The sequence below is a fragment of the Diabrotica undecimpunctata genome, chromosome 6 (genome assembly GCF_040954645.1).
Source record: "Diabrotica undecimpunctata isolate CICGRU chromosome 6, icDiaUnde3, whole genome shotgun sequence".
NCBI lineage: Eukaryota > Metazoa > Arthropoda > Insecta > Coleoptera > Chrysomelidae > Diabrotica > Diabrotica undecimpunctata.
This window is the reverse complement of record NC_092808.1, coordinates 85,573,981-85,594,189: the sequence shown is the minus strand read 5'-3', so window position 1 is coordinate 85,594,189 and position 20,209 is coordinate 85,573,981. Positions and strand designations below refer to the sequence as shown.

The 20,209-nt window shown below is 31.4% G+C and overlaps 1 protein-coding gene across 1 annotated transcript in view; it reads left to right on the top strand.

The window, feature by feature from the left end:
• Window positions 1-20,209, top strand: part of tadr (torn and diminished rhabdomeres) — a 179,301-nt gene that overhangs the window by 125,552 nt on the left and 33,540 nt on the right. The window contains exons 6-8 of the mRNA XM_072534843.1: window positions 1,669-1,910; window positions 5,968-6,114; window positions 19,083-19,271. Of these exons, the coding sequence (XP_072390944.1) occupies window positions 1,669-1,910; window positions 5,968-6,114; window positions 19,083-19,271 (578 nt within the window). The remainder of the gene's footprint in view (window positions 1-1,668; window positions 1,911-5,967; window positions 6,115-19,082; window positions 19,272-20,209) is intronic.

Below are 20,209 nucleotides of genomic sequence, written 5' to 3'. Positions count from 1 at the left end.
TATTCTTAAATTTTTAATATATATTTATTAACTTGATCAGTTAAGAAATATATAAAAATTTAATAGGTCTAAATAGTTTTAATTATATGCCATTCATGCAAAACTATTGCCTACCTATATAAATTTTAACTCATCTAAATATTGCTTTAAATAAAAAATTCTATAAATATATTTAACTTGTATACCATGGTAAAGTATCTTATTCCTCCCCTGTGTTATGTCTTTAAATGAACACAACGAACATACGCGTTAAACATTTAAATAACCATATTATGTATATTTTATCTCGGCTAAACAAAATTTTTATCTTTTACGATAATCCAGACAAGACGAAGTAGTAGAATTGCAAGAAGGAAGCTCTGCGGCTACTTCGTCGCAAAATTTAAATCTTGCTTCTGATGTAAATAAAAGGGCATGCAAAGGAAGTTTTTTTAATGGAAATAGTGTGGTAAATCTTTGAAAGACCTTACTAGGCCGTGCCCCTTTGGATTTAGGGTAGAAGGGTTTATAAGCAAGCAGTAACCCAGAGGATTCCTGCCCATGGATATGTACCCGTAGCTCTCCGCCTACCAACTGAAGTCTACCCCCCTTCTTAAGATATTACTGTGTATTTGGTCTTTTTCCTCATTTGCTACCTGTATTTTGCTATTTTTACCTACTCAACCTTTCTTTCTGTGTACTTTGCTTTGTCCTTGTCGAAAATTCTAAACTATTAAATTTAGTACTCGTAATAACCCCCGTATTAACCACTGTAGAGTCTGCTCATCCTTTCTGTAGTTCTGCCCTTTCCCTCATCAGCATGTGGATGAATAACACACCCGTGATCAATTGTACGGACACCGTTGTGGGCATGTGGTAACGCTAAGTAGTGCTTTTCTTTGGACTTCTCCAGCATTTTTCTGTATTTTTGATGTTATGAAAGGCGAATGACGTATCTAACGTGATCTTTAAAAGTTTTTCTTGTACCTACAACTACTGCTAAGTACTCGATTGTTTTGGCAGGTATAGTCATTTTCCCCTTTAGGTCAAAAACTGTGGCGTTTTAGCCCATGGACCTTTGATGATCATAGCAGCAGTTTGTTAAGGGCTCGGTTCCCTGTACGCATAATTGGCTAGTTTTCGTTGTACTATACCAGCACCACCAGGTCGTCCGCATATGCTATTGCCTGCACTCCAATGCCCTTTTCCTTGTCAGGAAAAGATATCCTATTTCTGACTTTAAAAGAGCTAAGAGAACAGCACAAGAAGAATAGAATGCAAGCATATATTCAAGTTAATTTAGACCATTTCAAGATGGATACAAGCAGTAGCCAACGATAGGGTAACGATAGGGGCCAACGATTTTACGAGGGTAAAATACTCGCTATTAATTTTATTTTTCTTTTAAATAAAACATAAAAATAGAACTTCGTAACTAATATTTAATTTCAAGTTTTTTTTGTTTACATTGCAAAAATTTTATTTTATTAATAATTTACCTATAACGTGTTAAATAATGTTTCCCTTCAGAAAAAAGTATTTTGGTAACATGAACCCATCATATTGAACATATTTATGATAATTCCAAAATACTCCATATTTTTGTCCATGAGTGTAATATAAATATATAATTATTAAAACAAAAATATAATCAACCAAATGGATGAAATTAATTTGATACATTTTTAGAGAATTAATTGGTAGAGCAATTCCCTTGGTTCAAGTATTCGAAAGTCGTGACGTGGATTGGGCTCGACCAATTATGGCTGCTAGTACAATTTTTGTAGTTTGTCTTATATTAACCGAAATTCTGCCGTCTGTCTACAACTCATTTGTAAAATTGGCCAGTAAAGAATGGAGAATATTTGTGCCCTCAATTCAGTACAGAACTTCTATGACTGGTGCACCTATTTTAGCAATATTTGCAGCAGGTAAGGTTAATTTAGCTTAATTAAAAGTAGAATCGTTTTTAGTTTGGTAATTTTATTTATTTTTTTTATATTTCATGATACACGTATAATAAAAAATATTTTAATAAAAATGTTCCGGTGTTTGACACGCCAGAATATTTTTATGGCATAAAATATAAAACAATCAGAAAAAATCATAGTTAAAGGAAGCAATGGAATGGCTTATTTCTACTGATCGATAGTAGCATTGGTAAAAGTACCCAACCACCTAGTTAACTTAATAAGAAATCTGTATAATAAAAACTTAGCCGAAGTTAAAATACACGCAATATATTCAGATGCGGTCAAAACAAAGAAAGGAGCTAGACGGGGCTGCATACTATTACCATTATTATACAACATATATTCTGAATTTATAGTAAGAAAAGTACTAGATGGATGGGATGAGAGGAATTACTATAGGAGGCAGAAAAATCAGTAACAAGCGATACGCAGATGACTTATACTAGCAGCGAATGAAGTCGAAATGATTACCATTACAGAATGGCTAAGCCGGATAAGCAAAGAATTCGGACTTAACATCGAAATGACAAAAATAATGATCGTAGACAGAGCAAATAATAATCTACTGCACATACATCAAGTGGAGAATTTCGACATGGAAGATAGATTTGTATACTTGGGCTCCCTGATAACCAACAATGGCGATTACTACTCAGAAATCAAGCATAGACTAGCAATGGCCCTAACCGCAACAGTTAAATTAATTTAAAAAAATACCGAACAATAACAAATAATACTAATCAAAGGTTGGTCAACCTTACTCTTACTTTTCCCATTGCTACATACGCAGCTAAAACATACTCTCTCAAAATAATCGATAGGAGTAAGATCAAAGCCTTTAAAATGTGGGTCTATAAAAGAATTCTACACGTATCCTACACAGAAATATAGAATCAACCTGTCAATTATGGAAGAGCTTCATATAAAAGACAGGCTATTAAAAAAAGTAAAGCGAGCATACCCAATTTACTTCGGCCACATAGCTAGAAGAACAGGGACTATAAAACTATTGGTATTAAAAGGAAAGGTAGAATGCCGACGACACAGAGAAAAATCTATACCATGATGGGCAGATCAAATAAAGACTCTCTAGGAACAAATCCAAACATGAAGCCGTCTATATGGCACATGATCGCAGCTAATGGAGACAGCAAGCTAACAATATTTAGGATGTCACCACGCCCTGAAAAGAGCTCAAGGAATGAGGAGCAGATGTAGCCTAGCAATGTTAAATTTGCTAGGGCCTATATGTTTAACAAACATTTGTTAACGAATAGCCAGAGTAAACGAATATTTAATATAAACTACGAGATATAAGTCACTTCGTTTCGGCAGAGTGCCTTTCTCAAGTGATCCATTTTTGGCATGAGTTTACACTTTATGGTCTTTAATGAAATAGGTTGAGGAGGGAAAAACTGTTTGTCTCAAGTTGGTCATTCAGAAATATATCTTTGTTAATTTGTTAATTTCCATAGATTCTAACAAAGATAGCTTAAGGCCTTTATTTTGAATGTAAAGAATTTGAAATTCGTCATTAAAAGAATGATTATGATCTAGTAGGTGAAGTGCGCATGTAGAATCTGTTTTTCTATTATTGAAAGCCCTTTTATGTTCTGCTATTCGTTTTTTAAAATTTCGACCAGTTTGACCGATGTAAGTTTTTGGGCAGTCGCTACATTTAAGTTTGTATACACCACTGTGTAAGTGGTTTTTATTTTGGCTCTCGTTGTTTTTAATAAATTTGCCCAAGTTGTTGTTTGTTCTGAAAGATGGTGTTATTCCTTTCTTTTTTATGTGTTTGGCTATTTTTATTTATATTTTGCATTTTTGATTACATATATATTATTATATATGTAATCAAGCAGAAGATACTGGGTTTTTTTCTGATGGTGTAAATACTAATTTCAGGGCTTTTTTGTGTAGTTTTTTATTTAAAATTTTATTTAATGTTTCTTAATTGTAGCCATTGTTTACTGATATTTAGTTAATGATATTTTAAAGTTCTATTTCGACATCGGAATTTCTGGTAATCTATGTATCATACTGTGATAGGCCACCAGCCTATCACCAACAATTCGACAGTTTGAATAAAGCTCTTCACCAAACTGGCTTATACCAGCTTTAGCCAATCCTTTACCTCTGACGCTTTCCGGAAGGTTATCCACCAAAGGAGTGTATTCTTAGCATCGTTATATATTATATATATATATATATATATATATATATATATATATATATATATATATATATATATATATATAAATATATATACATATATATATATATATATATATATATATATATATATATATATACAGATATATATACAGATATATATACAGATATGTATACATATCTGATCCTGATTCTGGTATCATACCCTGATCTAAACAAAAAAGGAGCCACTTATAAAGGTGTTCGAAGTTTTGTATTATTTTTTTATGATTATATTATATTTTTATTTTTGCTTTAAAGGCTTTTCGCTATAAAGATAGCAAAGTTTTTATAACTGAACTGTGTTTGCTTATGGAAAAAAAATAAAAAGTGATTAATTTGATTTATTTTTTTAATCCCAGCGTTGTTAAAAATTATTATAAAACAAAACTAATAGCGTGTATGGACTCCCCTAACTCGCCAAAATTCTGTACAACGTCCAGGCACGCTTTCAATTACATTTCGAATAGTTTCTTGATCTAGATGTTGTTCCCATTCTCCCACGAGAACCTCCTTGGTATGTTGTAGGTTTCTTAATAGCTGACGATCCTTCAAGTGCTTGCCGAGTTTGTCCCAAATGTGTTCATTTGGATTTAAATCTGGACTCTTTGCTGACCACTCAATAACATGAATATTGTAAATATTCAAATAATTTTCCACTATCCTTGGGACGTGCAGTCTCGTCTTATCTTCCTGAGGGATCAATTCTAGACACATATTTTTAGCAAATCGAACAACTTGTGGTTCAAAAACTACTACTACACTAAAATAACGACTAACTCAGAGTGGTCATTTAAAGTTATACCACCCCAAACCATAATTGAACCTCCGCCAAAACCCTGAGTGTTTTGAATTGTGGAATCCAAAAAGCTCTAGCCTGGTCTCCTCCCGACTCTAACACGTCCATCAACATGATTTAAAAGAATCTGGACCCGTCTTTAGACATCACGTTACTTCATTGAGCCATGGTCCAATTCATGTGTTTTTCTGCAAACAAGCATATGGCTCTACGATGTACTCTTAAAGGAGGTACTGTAGCTGGCCTTCTTGCATTTAATTTATGTTCGTAAAGCCGATTACGTATAGTTTGACTATTTACTCTTATATCTGTAGCTTCTACCAAGTCATTTTGTAGCATTTGAGCAGTACTTCGACGATTTCTGACGGCCCATAGTTGTCAACTTAATAACATTTAAGGTTATTTTCCAAGCAATACGAATCTCTGTCCTCTGTGATACACGCTATGTGCCTTCGTGGCCTTCCAAGAACATCAAAATCCATCACTAATTCTTTAATTTTAACATAAATGTCGACAGAAATTCAATAACGGAATAAATGAGATTTAGAAATGTTACTAAGTTTTGCTTTCTTATTGACTACAAAGTAATACTGGGAAAACGTACATATTTAAGTTTGTACCTAGGGCTTTAAATAATTTACATTAAATTATGTTAGTGGCTTCTATTTTAGTTTTAATTAGTATATATACATAATGGTCAATGTTGTCACAATTATTAAATTATCTTAGTTGTAAGTTATTAGTCGTATATTTTAAAATGGTATATTATACTTTAAAATTTTCCACATCTCTTTAAGTTTAAAAAATGTATGCATTATTTTTATTTTTAATGAACACAACGCTTTTACCGGTAGTTATCAATCCAAATAATTTTTTAACAAACAGTTACAATTAAATGTTTGTACACGACCAAATAAATCAAAGCTTTTAATTTGAATCAATGGAACGTCCAGATTAATAGAATAAATTGTAGCTGATTTAATTCTCTATTTGTTATTTCAGGAAGTTTATCAGCGATCCTCGCATTTGCCTGTCCATTGTCGCATTTAATTAAACTTTTGAATACAGCAGCTCTATTCAAATGCGCTCTGCTTTCCTATTTACTTGTTTACAACAGATATAAACCCGAAATTACATATGATTATTTAGGTAAGTATTTGATTTTTTAATTTGTTATCAAACATGTTATTTACATTAAAAATGTTTACTTAAGTTACATTTACGCATATTTTGTTGCATTTAAACTAAAATATTATCGTAAAGCGGTTTCGAGAGGAATTGTATCCAATTTTAAAAAGTCAATTAACGAAAATTTACTTAGCGATGAGCAGTATCTCTCTTATTAGTCAACGCTTCGGAGAACGAACTGGTGTAAGTTATAAAATCTTGTGTCTTAGAGATACCTTTTGTCATTAAATACTATCAATGAGATTTCCTAATACGTAGTCCACATGGCAATGACACATGTACTAAAACGACGGCGACATACCATAGTTTTCAGAAATATCCGGGGTCTATCTTGGAGTCAGCTAGAGAGGAAGATAGCACTTAAAACACAGGAATCATCCAAGACAACTATAATTATTAAAAATATTTTAAAGCATTTAATAGTGTCGATTGGAGGAAAATAACACTATCATATAAAAAATAATTATTAGCAAAATTAAAAAGGATAGAAAAAAATTCCTGTACAAAAAATATAATAATTTAAAAACCTAATCGGGCTACATCACAGAACGTTTTCGGAATAACTATTTCATCACCAGTGCTATCTGTATTTATATGTTTAAAGTAACTAAATACATAGGTAAAACCCTTTAAATGTAGTAAGGTTAACTTTGAATTACATCTTTGATATTAAAAAACTAGGATTTTTAAATTATGTAACCTTGGAAACCTTTTTTGGATGGTGCTAGAAAGGTCACCAATGAAAACACTGCGGACGGTAGCCAGATGGTTGGTGTAGAGCGAGTCGTGGGTTCGAAACTAGCTTTTGGAACCGGGAATAGGTCCAACGGACGAAATAAGTAAAGATAGGATAAGAGATATTACAAAATATACAGAAATAAACAAAAAGATAGATGGGTAAAATTACCAAAGATACGATAAGATAGAAACAGGGCGCCACTTTTTTTTGGGTTTAAGGAGGAAATTAAGAAACCTTAGAAAAGAAAAGAGATAAAGAAATATATTTTGGTTCTGAGACCAAATCCAAGGAAAGATACCAACAGTAAATTATGAGATAAATTTGGTCAAAACTCTACATAAACAAATAATAAATATATTAGGTCGACTTCGTCCACCTACTTACCTACGAAACTTAATCGGCCTGATCTTTCTTCTGGTCGAAGGTATAATAATATTTAAAGATAAAAAGTAAATATTCAGAGTTATTATTATATCAAGAAACTTGTTATGAGTCGACAAATAAAATACATACATAAAACAAAAACAATATATTCAACAACACAATTATGTCGGTAGCTGAATGTACATACAAGTAATAAAAATACACCATCAATTATGAAATGGTGGTGTACACATAAAAATAAGCAGTAATATAAATAATAAGTACCTTTACAAATACAACAATATAATAATGCACAGGTTCAATTATTAGCGAAGAGAACCTGAGAGTGAGTAAGAAAAAAATTTACCCAAAGTTGATTAAAGAAGCTCTCTTTGCTGTTTAATGGGCATATCTCGAGACACTGGGTTAAAAATGTATAACAATTATAGCAGATAACAAAAATTAATCAAATCTAAATGTACAAGAATACAAAAAGGTTACCGAAATAAAAATTTAACCAAACCGCACTTGGTTAAGTTGATTATCTATCTCGCACTGTTATTAAATGATTGAGAACTAAAAGTTCGTAATTATTACTTATTGAAATTTCTTAGTAGCTGATGAAAAGTTTGTAAGAAAATATTGAATGTTCTTTATATTGAATGCAAAAATCAGTAGTTACTCTCAACTACAGGTGAAGACATGGATGAACATATATTCGCCCAGATGATTGAAAAAAATATGATACCACACCCAGATAATTCACACCCATATATTCGCCCAGATAAGTGGAGATACTAAGATTATGGTAACTTACAGTAATTCCTGATGACTGCTGCACTAATTCACTGAAGTTAAAATCATGAATGTGTTGCTTGTGTGAGTCCATTTCAAAAGGTAAAAGAAATAATAAGTTAGACTTACTCACAATCAATTTAATTTAACTAATCGGACGACCGAATTTGCTTTCTATAATATGCAAAGCATTTTCAGGTCACGATACAAAGTTAAAATGCTGAAAATAATAATCCCATATTGGGGTGTTGTCTAATAAAGATAAAACATAGGTAGGTGATATAAATTATATAAATTACAGTAATTATGCCAATATTACATGTCTGTGGTTTTATAAATGAATAAAATATTTAAGCAGACAAGGTAAGACCCACAAATTGGTAACATAGTCTATTAAACTGTAATGAATTAATAAATAAACAAATAAATAAACATTACTTACATGCCGGTACTCTATTAATTGATGGTTGAGAAAACATGGTTCAAACTATCTTGTATTGTTGATTGGAGAATTCAGGTCAACTATTGTAATTGTTTAACAGTAAACGGGGAACTTCTTGAGGAGACAGATTTTATCCAATGAAGTAGAGATAGGTGAAATGTATTGTTTGTTTGATGAAAGTAATGTTCTATACCATTAAGTTCTTTAAAGTTATTTATATTTATTCTGGAGATATATTTATGAAATGTGTGTTATTTATTGAGATTTTATGTTTTGTTTTGGAAGGTGACAGTTGTAAGACAATGAATAAGAATGGATGTACAAATTGTGTGGGTGTGCAATTATATAAGCTTGTAGTTATCAAATTTCTTTGTTAAAGTTGTTGCAATATCTGGCAAATTTTGTAAAGTCAAAAAATTTTATGTTAAAATTAAATTAAGACACTTTTACACACACAGAAACACACAGAAAACACTTAAAAAACGGGGAACGAAACAGACATTTAATTTAAAAGGGGGAGTATTTTAAAAAAGAACTACATTTCTTACTAGGAGACAATGAGTTTTTTATGCTATATATCAGATTTTAGAGGTAAACTTGACAAATGTAGGTTAAAGTGTGACAGTTCTTCTTCTATTTTTAAATGCTGTAAGTTAAGTTATCTAGTTTATGAAATAAGCTGATATTAATAAATGTCTAAAATTTTTTAAATTTAGATATCAAAGTTATTTGATGTGTTAATATTGGCATACTTTAACAAACTTTAAATAATTGATTTTAATGTAACAATATAAATAATTGTAATACTTACTCTATGATAACTAACTCAGCTTAGTCAAAGTTACAGAACAAACTTAAGTGGTTATTTTTTAATTAAATTAAATATGTACATTTGTAGTCAAAATGTATAACGTATAACAAAATTACAAACTTTCTTTGAAATAATTGTTGGTGTGAGTTATCTGTCATGGTGTGTATAAGTATTTTCAAATATTTATTCCAGTTCTGATATGTTAATTTGGAACTTAAATAATAAGCAAATAAACCATTGTTGATAAAATTATTGATAAATTAAAGAAAATTGACTGAATCATTAAGTATTCAATAGTTAGTTGGTAATTTTAATATCTGACAGTTGGGACCGGAAATTGGTTATACCAACAGGTAAAAGGTTCTCTATTTAAACCGGTGTAAAGTAAAATTATTCTTATTTCAATTTTTCTATACCATGAGCAGAAGTAACATCACACCGACATGAACAATGGTGAGTTTGTATAATAATTTCTGTGACACTTTAACAATTTCAAATTTAAAACAGTTTATAGTTAAAATATAATATTTCTATTTGAAAATGTAGATTTGCATATTATTAGGAATAACAAAATTCTATTTAATTAATACTGCCAGTCTGAACGACTTTACCATGTTGTGTTGGGAACAATCAAACCACGTGTTAAATTTGAAATTAAATATTTTGTAAAATGAGTGTATGTTGCAAATAGATGGGGTGTAATAATAATTTTGGGTTAAATAAGTTGAGGTACCATACCAGTTCAATACTGATGTTTAATATAGTTTTAGGAAAATGTAGTTTAAAGTAATACGTTAATGAATTCTGTGAACAAAAAACTTAGATCCATGGGGGAACATATTTTAAACTTTATGTAGAAATTTAAATAATCCAAGGAGTATATCAAATGTATTTGAATGTATATGGGATACTGGAATAAAAAGTTTGACCATGATGTTGAAGTTAATTCCAAAAAATGTGCATGAAGATAGCACGCATGAAGTATCTTCATGCATAATAAAAAGTTTGACCATGATGTTGAAGGTAATTCCAAAAAATGTGCATGAATATGGGATTATTATTTTCAGCATTTTAACTTTGTATCGTGACCTGAAGATGCTTTGCATATTATAGAAAGCGAAACCGGTCGTCCGATTAGTTAAATTAAATTGATTGTGAGTAAGTCTAACTTATTATTTCTTTTACCCTTTCACTGAAGTTAATTTACTTTACTATAATACTTTACTTGTATCAAGCACTGAAGTTAATTAAAATTAAAGGTACTCTATACCAATATTTAATCTAATATGATATTAGATTAAAAAACTCAAATATACAAGTGTATACACACTTAGAAAGAAAATGCACAGAGAAGGTAACACAGAGACGATAATATGCGCGAAGCGCCCCACGAGAAGTAGGTCTTTTCTCAACGAGTGCCCACTCAGAAGTGGTCTCCCTTCTGCAAAAATTTACCAAACTACCAAAGAAAGGTGGGATATCTCCCCCTCAAAAACGACAAATCAGCCTGTAGTATTTCTAAGAAGGTAAAAATTCCGAAAGTTTCGGGTTAAACAACGGTACTAGCAATTGGACATTACATACATTGGGCATTACTACGTGCCCCGACGATATTTATCAAATTTATCATAAAGGAACCCGGCCTTAAAGCCGGAAGGAATTAACCGAGGATTACCTAAACCGTCATTTTTAATAAGTCAGTTATTCCGTATTTTGAGGTAGTCGATAGTTTCAATAAAAATTTTGCCTCTGTTAAACCGACCATGAGCGTATCAGCACGGGGGTAAAAGAATTAACAATAATTTAATATTTTAATCACAAAAAAAATGTTACAATTATAAACGGAATAAGCTATATGGTAACGTAGAACTAGACTGGGGTAGCTAGCCCTTAGACGAAGTGTCAGTGTCTGTGTCTGTTGGAACTTGAAGTCTTCACAAGTTCTCACAAACCCTTCGTCTAAGGACTAGCAATCATAATGAAGCTCTGCGTTACCATGTGGCTAATTCCGTTTATAACTCAAACATCCTAGTTTTTTAACATCAAAGATGTAATTTAAAATTAATTCAATTATATCTAAAGGGTTTTTAACCATGTATTTAGTGGCTGCAAACATGTAAATCTAGACAGAACTGATAATGAAATGGTTATACCTGAAAACGTTTTGTGATGTAGCCAAGTAATATACCTTATATAAAGAAATTTTTTTAAATATTTTTTTTTGATTTATCGTATATAGCCCACTACAGAAATTCAGTTTCCTTGTAGATAAAAAAAATATTTATTATTATAACAATATTACAAAAAACCAATACTATGAACAGACAAAGGATTGTTGTAGAAAGATCTTGCGAGAGCAAAAACATTTATATGGGTAAAACTTACATATTAAACTAATAACATAAATGAACATCGACTTTATGACAAAAATAGATGTTCTGATAGACTCAGGTATAGAAACACCTTAGTACAACATACAATAAGTGAAATGGTAAACATCATCTATGGTATTTAAGAAAACAGATGGTAAAAAGAGAAAAATTAAAGAAGCGGCTCTTATTTTACTAAATAAATCAAACTATAGAATAAATTTCTACTAGAATAAAGTAGGATTTGGCTACCAATATTAAAAGAAAAGGCCGCTAATAAAATAACAATATTGGTAAATTAATAATATATCGAGGATACTTAATTGCCATTCATCCATATTGCTGTCAATCTTCCCCATTTTCGTTTCCCTGTGAAGGTCCAGTTTAATATTTGTTAGGGGTTCTCCTTTCTTCTATTCGTCTGACATAACCGTAACAAGACAAGTTGTTCTATTATATTTTCTTGCACTCCCATTTCCCTTCGAATATTGTCCATTTTAGTACAATCCACTTCAATACTAATTTGCGTCATATTTTTTGGTAAATTTCCATACATTTACATCCTATGTTAATACTGGTTTTAATATTGTATTGTAGATGCATCCTTTTCTACCTGTCCTTATATTTTTGTCATAAAAGCAAATTGATGTCACTATCACCTATTTTGCATTTACTACTCGGTCTTACAATTTCTTCATTTCGTCTTATACTAGTTAGCTTTGATAGTTAGCATTGGTACTGAGTTTTTGTCGTTGACCTCCAGACCCCACTTCCTATATTCCTCCGCAAGTTTTATTGACGTATATTATAAGTCTTCCTTGTAAAATCAGACTTTTCTCATCTGCGTAATATAATGTGTGGAGCATTACATGGCTTCTAGACAGTCCCATTCTCTGATATTTCTGTTTCCACTGTCACAAAGCCTCATCAATATCCTGGGAAAGGGAGGGCAAGATGGAAGAAATAGGTAAGATATAAACTACCCTCCAAACCCGAACCGCTGAGTCCCCACGCACACAGAGGCATGCATTTACAAACGACAGCTCAGTTCAGCTTGCGTCACCGAACGAGTGTAGCAAAATATTACGCAGTTATTGGATTTTTGTGATACGATTATTTAAACAAGGTGAGTAATATTACTATTATGAATTTATATAAAGTATCTGTTAGCTATAGGTTGTATGAATTTTTATTTAAAGAAAAAGAAATACTAAAGCTTTTGTAAAATGTTGGTGTTATTATTGGAAAAGAGCAAAGAGTTTTCATCTTGCCCGCGCACATATTTTAATTTCTGCTTTCAATTTCTATAACTAATATTGTTGTTTTATCATTGTTTTTAGATTTTTTAGATGGTGAGCTATAATATAAGGAAAAACAATAAAGGTTCTTAGACTGAGGAGACGATGCAGATGGCGATTAACTAAGCTAAAACTATGGCAATAAGATCGGCATCAAAAAAATATGGAATTCCAATTGTAAGTTTACATCAACATATTTAAAAATAGGACTCATCAAAAAACTTATTAGAAAGGTTTAAACCTGTTGTTTCAAGAGAAGTGGATAGGAAAATTTGTCATCTTGCAATTGAATTATAGTTTAACAAAACAAAGTCTACAACAATTAGCTTATGGGTAGCGAATGTAAACAATATTCCGCATAGTTTTACATGTGAAAAAGTTGGACATGCATAGCTTGATAGTTTTATGAAAAGACATTCCCAACTAACATACAGGACATCAAAACACAGAGATTTAGCTCGTTGTTTGAAGTGAAGCGGTTCTATGATAATCTGTGGGGCGTTATATCTCACCATAATTTGTGAGTTTTTACATCACTCTCTCTGAGACTGGTGTCACCAGTGCTTTCAAATCTTCAAAAGTTATTTCTGTAAAAGTTACAAAACAAGTAGGGGTTGTAGCACTAGCAGAGAAACAGTAATTTACCAAAGTAATCTGTACTGGCAGCGCAACTGGTCGATTTATCCCATCTTGCTTTATATTTGGACAAAGAAAACGAATGAATGGCTTTTAGATGGAGCTCCTAATGGTTCTCAAGCTTGAGTTTCAGATTTTGGTTGGATAACTAACAGTAGATTTAATAACTTGCTACAAATTTTAATTGATAAAACAATACAAACAGAAGACAGACTAGTTTTATTGATTCTAGACAATCACACTACTTATCAAAACTTATAAGCTTTGAATTCAGCTCGACAGAACCATGTAATTATAACTCAATAAAAATGAGATAAAAGCGAAACCAAAGTTAGTATTTGATCGGACCATTAAAGTCAAGGGAAATAGAAGCATGAAAATAGGAACCTGTGCGAATAAAAGGAAAAGAGAGAAAAACGGAAAAAGATAAATTGTACAAAATTTGGAAAAGTTTTTATAGAATGATGTGTTCTGTGTATTATTGGAGAACGTTATGTAAAACCATCCACAGAAGACTGGGTATAATATCATGTATGTAATGGTTGGTAACATGGTAAAATATAGTGATTCCCTGTACATTTTATCTTATTATTAATAATGTTTAATTGTTCACTTTTGTAACTGTATAAGGTCTCTTTCAAGACTGATTAAAATAAAAGTTTTTTTAACCTTGTTTTATTTTTTATCCATTATAAAAAGCCTTTCACCTTGCCCTTTTTTCTCCTTTTTTAATTTTAAGGTAGAGTTTCTGTACAGTTCTTTTAAAGCAATAATGAAAGTGCTATGTATAATAGTTTGCTCTAGGACTTCTCATAGCTTGAGTAGTATAAGTAATGTGTCATATGCTTTTCACCTATCAATTATTAGTTAATGTAATTCTTGTGCTCTTAAAAGCCTTTTTTTCTATTACTTGGATTATGCTAAAATTGGCTCCCCGCTTATGTATCTTTTAAATAATATTGTGAATTTTTATGATTCTAGTGGATCCATTTTTTAGGAGGTATGTTGGTATTCCTTTAGAAACAGGAGCAAGACCATTTTTAACAAGTTTATTACTTTTTTAACTTTTATTTTGTTTATCACAATCGGCTCTCCCAAAACCTGGATTACATTTTCTGATTAAGTTTTAAGTACTATAATCTGGTCTTATTTCTTCCAATAGTGTTTTGTAATCTTCTAATCTTTTGTGTTCTTTCCATTTCGATGCTGCAAAGGTATTTATCACCACGTCCTTCCTTTTGTTTGATGTCCGATTTTTTATAAATGTCATAATAATTTAAAATATACACAGGAAAAGATTTGTTTTTAATAATGAGAGTAAACTATATATAAGAAGGGGTAATATCATGAGGTTATTTTTTAGTGTTTCCTTAGGATTTAAAGTGAAATTACGAGCAAAACAAACTATATTGTGATATTTATGTATGATGGCCTTCTAAAAGGCTAATTGCATACTATCATTAATTTTAAACAGGTATTCTTAAGTTAAAGTTACATAATTTCATGTAATCAAATTAACTATCCTCTTATGATATCTGATATGTCATTATAAATGAGAGATTAAAATTTTCAGTAGAATTTTTTTTCTGTACCATTTTTTATTACGAAAGTTTTACTAAAAGTTCTACTAAAGTTTTGGTGAATTATTGTTCTTTATCTTTTGCTACTCTTAATAAGTCATTTGAGTCCATTCTAGTCTCCTCTTTTAGGTCTTTAGCCATAAGCAGTTTCTATTTTCTGGATACATTTATTTATAATATTAATAATTTAAGCTATAATTCCCGTTATAAACACCTATATCTGGCTTCTATAAATATATCCCAGATATCTTGTTGTCCACTTGTTGATTGTTGCAACTAGGTTCCTATCATATTGCGTACGTATCAAGTATTCTCTATGTATTATAAATTCTGCCCAGAATATTTTTTTATAATCTTTGAAATTTCCACATCTCAAATATTTCCAATTTGTTTATTGCAAGTGTTTCCAGTGTGCATGTTTCAACTTCATACAGCAAACACGTAAATGCGTAAGTTAAATTAAATCGGTACGGTTAGTTTAAAAATAGAGAGGTGTATGTTAGTAGATTTTTTTATCCTCACAAAGGCTGCTCTTGACATTTCCTCTCTCTTTCAAATTTTTATTTTCCGATCTACATTATGTTGTTATCCAACAAATAAGATATCTTAATATTTTTAATTGTTTTATTGACTGGTTCATTTACTGATTAACGGTTGCAGGCGGATAAGTTGGAAGTGATGGGGCACCCTTTTTTCTTGGAGTTAAGGAATCGGCCTCAAAATCGGATGAACCAAAAATTTGGTCAACGGTATAAGGATGGGAAACACAAGTAAAGCAAACACTTCAATCAAGATCCACAGAAAAATGCCCAATTAGGTAAACAATCATGGCAATGCTCAATATTAAAATAAATTTCAGAGTAAATCCTCCAATCGGATCTCCGCAGAGGCATTTTTGATTACACCAAAGGTGATAAATTGAACTGCAAAAAGAATATTAAAATCTGCACATGAAATGTCAAAACCTTATGCAAGAAAGAATGGACCACAGAATAGATGAAAAGAATGCATATTAAAACAATGAGAATAGCGGAGTTAACATTCCAAGACAGTAAGTGCTTATCCTTATATAATTTTGTGATGCAAAGTTTGGAGCTGGAGAGAAGATGCAGAACAGCTAAGCACATGAACTTAGAGTAAGAAACAAGAGACAAACTCTCCTATAAATGTTCGCGAAGTACTCACAACTAGTTGTCACCTACACAATTTTCCAAGTGCCACCTCGAAAGTAGAACACTTGGAGATATCCTCATGTAGTTCAAAATATAAAGAAAAAACACTTAAAGGCATATAAATTAAGAAAATGACAAATGAGATCCTAAATCTGATGGATCAAATAAGCAGAGCCAAAAATGATTTGGCCAGGTAAAAAGTAATAAATATACCGAAAATGAGAGAAGCCCAATTAAAAAAAGCAATGAAGCAAAAACAGAGTAAAATAAAAACGTGGAACGAATATCTAGAGAAACTGTGTAAAGAACTAAGAGACAACCCTGTTGATCTAGCAGAGGAAGTAAATGATGGGCCAAGGATATGCTGCAGAAAGTTCAGTCTTAAATCACATAGTAGAAAAACTTAAGCGAACCGATAACAATGAACAACAATGGACAATGAATCAGTAGCAATAATCACAAAGATACTTAACATATACAACTCTGGAGAAATTCTTTAAAACCCAAGAGTCGTCTTCTAAAACTGTTTATTGCGATAATCTATAAGAGAATTTACAAGTTGTGTGACAAGGTAAATCATTTGATCAAATCAAAAGATATAAAATGGTACTAAATACCATCAAATTATGGCTATTACAAGCCATCCTATAGGGATAAATATTTGAAATGCAAGGTCCAGGAAAAAGAAGAAAATCCTGGTTAAAGAGCCTTAGAACCTTGTTCAACACAACGTCTACGTAGCTTTTCGCGTTGCTGTGGGCAAGATAAAAATTTTGATAAAATAAAGGCAGATATCGAGCACAGTTTTATTAATTAAATCTGGCCCAAGTACTTCCGCTCCCTAGAGCATCTTCAGAGGCATCTGAAATAAGCCAAGCAACGTTTTTTTAAATGAAGAAATTAAGTAACCTCGATAAAAACTCGAAGTTAATGGATGATAAAAGTTTTTTGTGATTAACGTTTTAGACTTACTTTGTCAATTTTGGGCTATCCAACAATAGCAGAATGTCATAAACATAAAATGAAACATAAAGTTGAACATAACACTACACTAAACAAGGACAAACAGTTTAAAATTATTTAAAAAAGTCGAAGGTACATTCTGCTCGGCAATAGAAGAGAGAATGGTTCCCAGTATTAACGGAAATTTTAAGGTGACATGTGACATATGACAGCTTAGATGGGCAGTCACAATCATGTAGATGTGATCTGCACATTTCAAAATTCTATGTAACTAAGCATTGACCAAAGGTTCAACTGACACTACTATAGGAAATCAACTGATGAAATATGACATATAGAATGTTTTAACTAGATTGCATAATCCAGATCTCACACTTAAACCTGTCTATAATAATTAGGGTGTTAGTTTGAGAGCAATTGAAGTGGACTTAACGTATGAATGCAAGAAATAGACTAAACAATCTATTAGATAGTGGGTGGTTGACTACAATAAAAGGGTCTACCAGGCACTATCAATACTGTAGAAAAGAAGAAAGCTGACTATGAAATTAAAATACTAAAAATTAAAAAACCAAAATTGAAATCAAAGTATAAAAGGGTATAATTCAAGTTTAAATCCCCAGTCAATGGGAGAACTACAAAATTAATATGTAAACGCGTTACCCAAGGCCAACTGACCAACAGTGAGTATGCCCACTAAGAATTTATTAATTTCATAGTTTGTTCAACATTACTATTTTATTTTTCAACAATTTACAAAACTAGCTTGCTCAGGTTCAATTGATCTATAGTTAGCGTTAATTACACTCTCCATACCTCTGCGTAATTTAGATATACCATCTCCATAGTTGTATATTTCAACATCTCCCACTATTGGTTAGTTGGTCTTGAGTAACGCTTTTATATATTAATTTTATAGTTCTCCCATTGACTGGGGGTATCCTCTATTGCTCAAAGTTCTATGGAGTCGAATGGATTTTCATAATTAACGAAGCCAATATGTAAGTTCAAGTGATATTCATTGGCTTTCTCTATTAGAGTTCTGACTGTAAGAAGATGATCCGCTGTACTGTAACCTTTTCGGAATCCTGCCTGCTCTACCGGTTGATAGCTATCGAGCTTCGACATTAACCTGTTAGTTATTACTCTCATAAATAATTTGTACATTTGGGACAGCAGGAAGATTGGCCTATAGTTCTTGAGATCTCCCCTGTCTCCCTTTTTGAAGAAAAGTATTGTCAAACTTTGATTCCAATCATCTGGGACTTCTCCTCTGTGAAGACATTCGTTGAAAAGTTTATTCAATTCTTCGAGAATAATTTCATTCCCCTCCTTCAACATTTCTACTAGTATTCCATCTGGACCCGGATTTATTTTATCAAAGTTCATGTATTCGAGCATTCAACCTTATATCAAGATAAAAATAAAATTGTCGTGATGATTGCTAGCATTCGTCACGGATAGACACATCAGACACTTCCAGTAGATCAAACTTTCACCAACACTCAACGTAGCTAAAACATAGTTACTGAATTTACTTTACTAAGAGTTGGGAATGGGATTAGTAAACCGAGTATATGACTTTTATCTATCTTTTGAACTTCAATGCTTAAACTAGGATATAATACTACAAGACCGAGATTATAGTCAAAAGTAGATTTGTTTATACAATATTTGAGAGAATAAACTTATATGTAGATATTTTTTTTGTGAATTCAGAAAAAAATTTTGCTGTGACTGATTAATTTATTATGATTTTAGTTCACAACAGTAACATTCAATATAGTAAACTACAAGGTAATGGTCAAAACTCTATATTACGAAGTAATCTTAACTGGGCAACACTCAAAGAGAAACTTAGAAATTGGTTTAAAAGGAAGCCTTACTACATTCACAAATTAGGTTCTCCTACAAATATCACTCAGAAAATAGCCCCTGGGCGAAGAGTTGGTAAGTTTAGTTATTAAAAATGATTTTATATATCGATTAGCATTTTATTTTATACATTTCAGCATAATTACCGTTTACCTATAAAACTATATTATATGTACTACTTTTACTTTATAATCCATCTCATACATGTACTTAGACGTTTACTAGCTTTTCCGTTTGTTGTTGCTTTTCCTCTGTTCTAACCTTTCTTGTAGCACTGGCAGTAGTAAAAATAATCTTATTCCACATTTTTAAAAAATCTTCTTAAAATTGTCGCCTCATAACAAAAATTTATGTTGCTCAGGGAAAATGATGGTCAAAAATTGTTTAAACCCTGTTTTTAATAAATTGTTAAATTTAATTGTTTGTCTGGAAAAAGTTTTTTTTTTGGTTAACTGGTTTATTCTGAGCAAAAAAGATATGTAGTAACTTTTCTCTAAATTGTATCGTTTTCGGGTTACAAGCAATTTAAGGTCTGAAAAAACGCAAAAATTGACATTTTCAAAGTTCGATATCTGAGTGAAAAATTATTATTTTTAATATAGCCATCAGAGATAATTAATAACCAACAGACATATATATCCATGAAAAATAATCAAAGTAAGATGCCTTAACTCAGCAGATGTAGATAACGAGTAGTATTATGTAAAATAGGAATCATCCTGAAATACTTCACACCCAAGAGAGCGGCGCCAACATAAACAAAAATAAAATTCGAACTACTAAATAGGAAATCCACTAAATGCTTATACAAAGAAATAATCAGAGAGAAGAACGATAACATCGAGGAAAGCTACGAAAAACTCAAAAATAACATAACTAACGTAGCAACAGAATTACTTTGAGAGACAAAAGTAACAAACACTTACATATCAAAAAAGAAAACCCCATGTTTCAGAGCGTCAGTAAAGACAACATGTGAAGAAAAAAAGAAAGTCTTTTTACAATACAGAACA